The following is a 1,468-nucleotide window of genomic DNA, read 5'->3' on the forward strand; positions in this document are numbered from 1 at the left end:
TCACGCGGCCCTCAACAAAATATTCCAAGACAGTTTCCCAAAGATAAAAACAACCGTAGGTTTACCACGGTTCACTTCAATAGACAAATGTGTAATGGAGAAAAAATACCAAGGAAATGGTTAGTTTATTCTCCATCAAATAACACAGTTGTATGTTTTTACTGCAAGTTATTCAAGAAAAAACAAAAATCTGCATATACCTCACTGTGCCGAGAAGGAAGTAACGACTGGAAAAACATGAGCACCATCCTCTCTTCCCATGAGCGCAATGTAAATCACATTGACAATTGTCAAGTTTATCGAGAATCAGATGTTCGCCTACGTGAAAATAAAACCATTGACGCCATGCACCAAAAGAAAATTAAACAACAGGAGAGCTATTGGAAACAAATTTTACATCGTTTAATAGCCTTGGTGAGAACTCTGGGTGGACAAAACTTGGCCTTTCGCGGTTCAAAGGATAAATTATATGACCATAATAACGGCAACTATTTAAAATTTATTGAATATCTTGCATTATTCGATCCAGTCATGAATAAACATTTGCAAAAAGTTAAAGATGCTAAATTATTTGTTCATTATCTCGGCAAGGATATTCAGAATGAACTTATACAACTGCTATCACGAGCTGTAAGAGCAAAAATTTTGAATTGTGCTAAATTAGCCAAATATTATTCAATCATATTGGATTGTATTCCTGACATCAGTCATACGGAACAAATGACAATTATAATAAGATTTGTTGATGTAATGGATGAAGAAACACAACAACCTGACGTGGTCATACGGGAGCATTTTCTTGGGTTTGTGCCACTACAAGAAACAACAGGTGCTTTCATATCAAAAACAATCGTGGATGAACTCGAACAATTAGGATTACAAATTGATAACTTACGAGGGCAAGGGTACGATAACGGAAGCAACATGAAGGGCAAAATAAATGGAGTTCAACGAATAATCATTAAAAAAACCCACGCGCATTTTTTGTTCCATGCAATGCCCATTTCTTGAATTTAGTGGTGAATGATGCTGTGAGCTGTTCCCTAGAGGCTACAAGTTTTTTTAACATTGTACAAAAAATTTATACTTTTTTCGCTGGTTCTACAAAACGTTGGCACATTCTTCAAAAACATGCAGCAAATTTAACTATCAAACCCCTGAGTGATACACGTTGGGAAAGCCGTATCGATGCGCGTGGAAGCAAAAGGAATTGCAGATGGTATAAGTACATTTAAATTTCTAGTGTCACTTATTACGTGGTACAATATTCTTTTCGAAATCAACATTACAAGCAAATTACTGCAAAATAAGAATGCAGACATATTTGCATGTACGAAACAGCTGGAAGTTACAAAGAATTATCTTGTAAGTTGTCGATCAGATGAAAACTTCGAAAAGAATTTATCAGATGCTACACTTCTGGTAAACGAACTCGATATTGATGCAAATTTTCCTAATGCACCTAGTA

General features: G+C 35.5%; 1 protein-coding gene across 1 annotated transcript; it reads left to right on the forward strand.

Annotated features, from left to right (window-relative positions):
* The first annotated feature begins 237 nt into the window (after positions 1 to 237).
* Positions 238 to 1,011, forward strand: LOC111421002 (zinc finger MYM-type protein 1-like). The gene has a single exon (XM_023054107.2). It carries the CDS (start codon positions 238 to 240, stop codon positions 1,009 to 1,011), a length of 774 nt encoding a protein of 257 aa, XP_022909875.2.
* The last annotated feature ends 457 nt before the right edge of the window (positions 1,012 to 1,468 follow it).

The sequence above is a fragment of the Onthophagus taurus genome, chromosome 5 (genome assembly GCF_036711975.1).
Source record: "Onthophagus taurus isolate NC chromosome 5, IU_Otau_3.0, whole genome shotgun sequence".
In the NCBI taxonomy this organism is placed as follows: Eukaryota; Metazoa; Arthropoda; class Insecta; order Coleoptera; family Scarabaeidae; genus Onthophagus; species Onthophagus taurus.

Excerpts from the sequence above, each read along its gene's own strand:
- LOC111421002 (XM_023054107.2), top strand. The coding sequence starts at position 238 with ATGAGCACCATCCTCTCTTCCCATGAGCGCAATGTAAATCACATTGAC.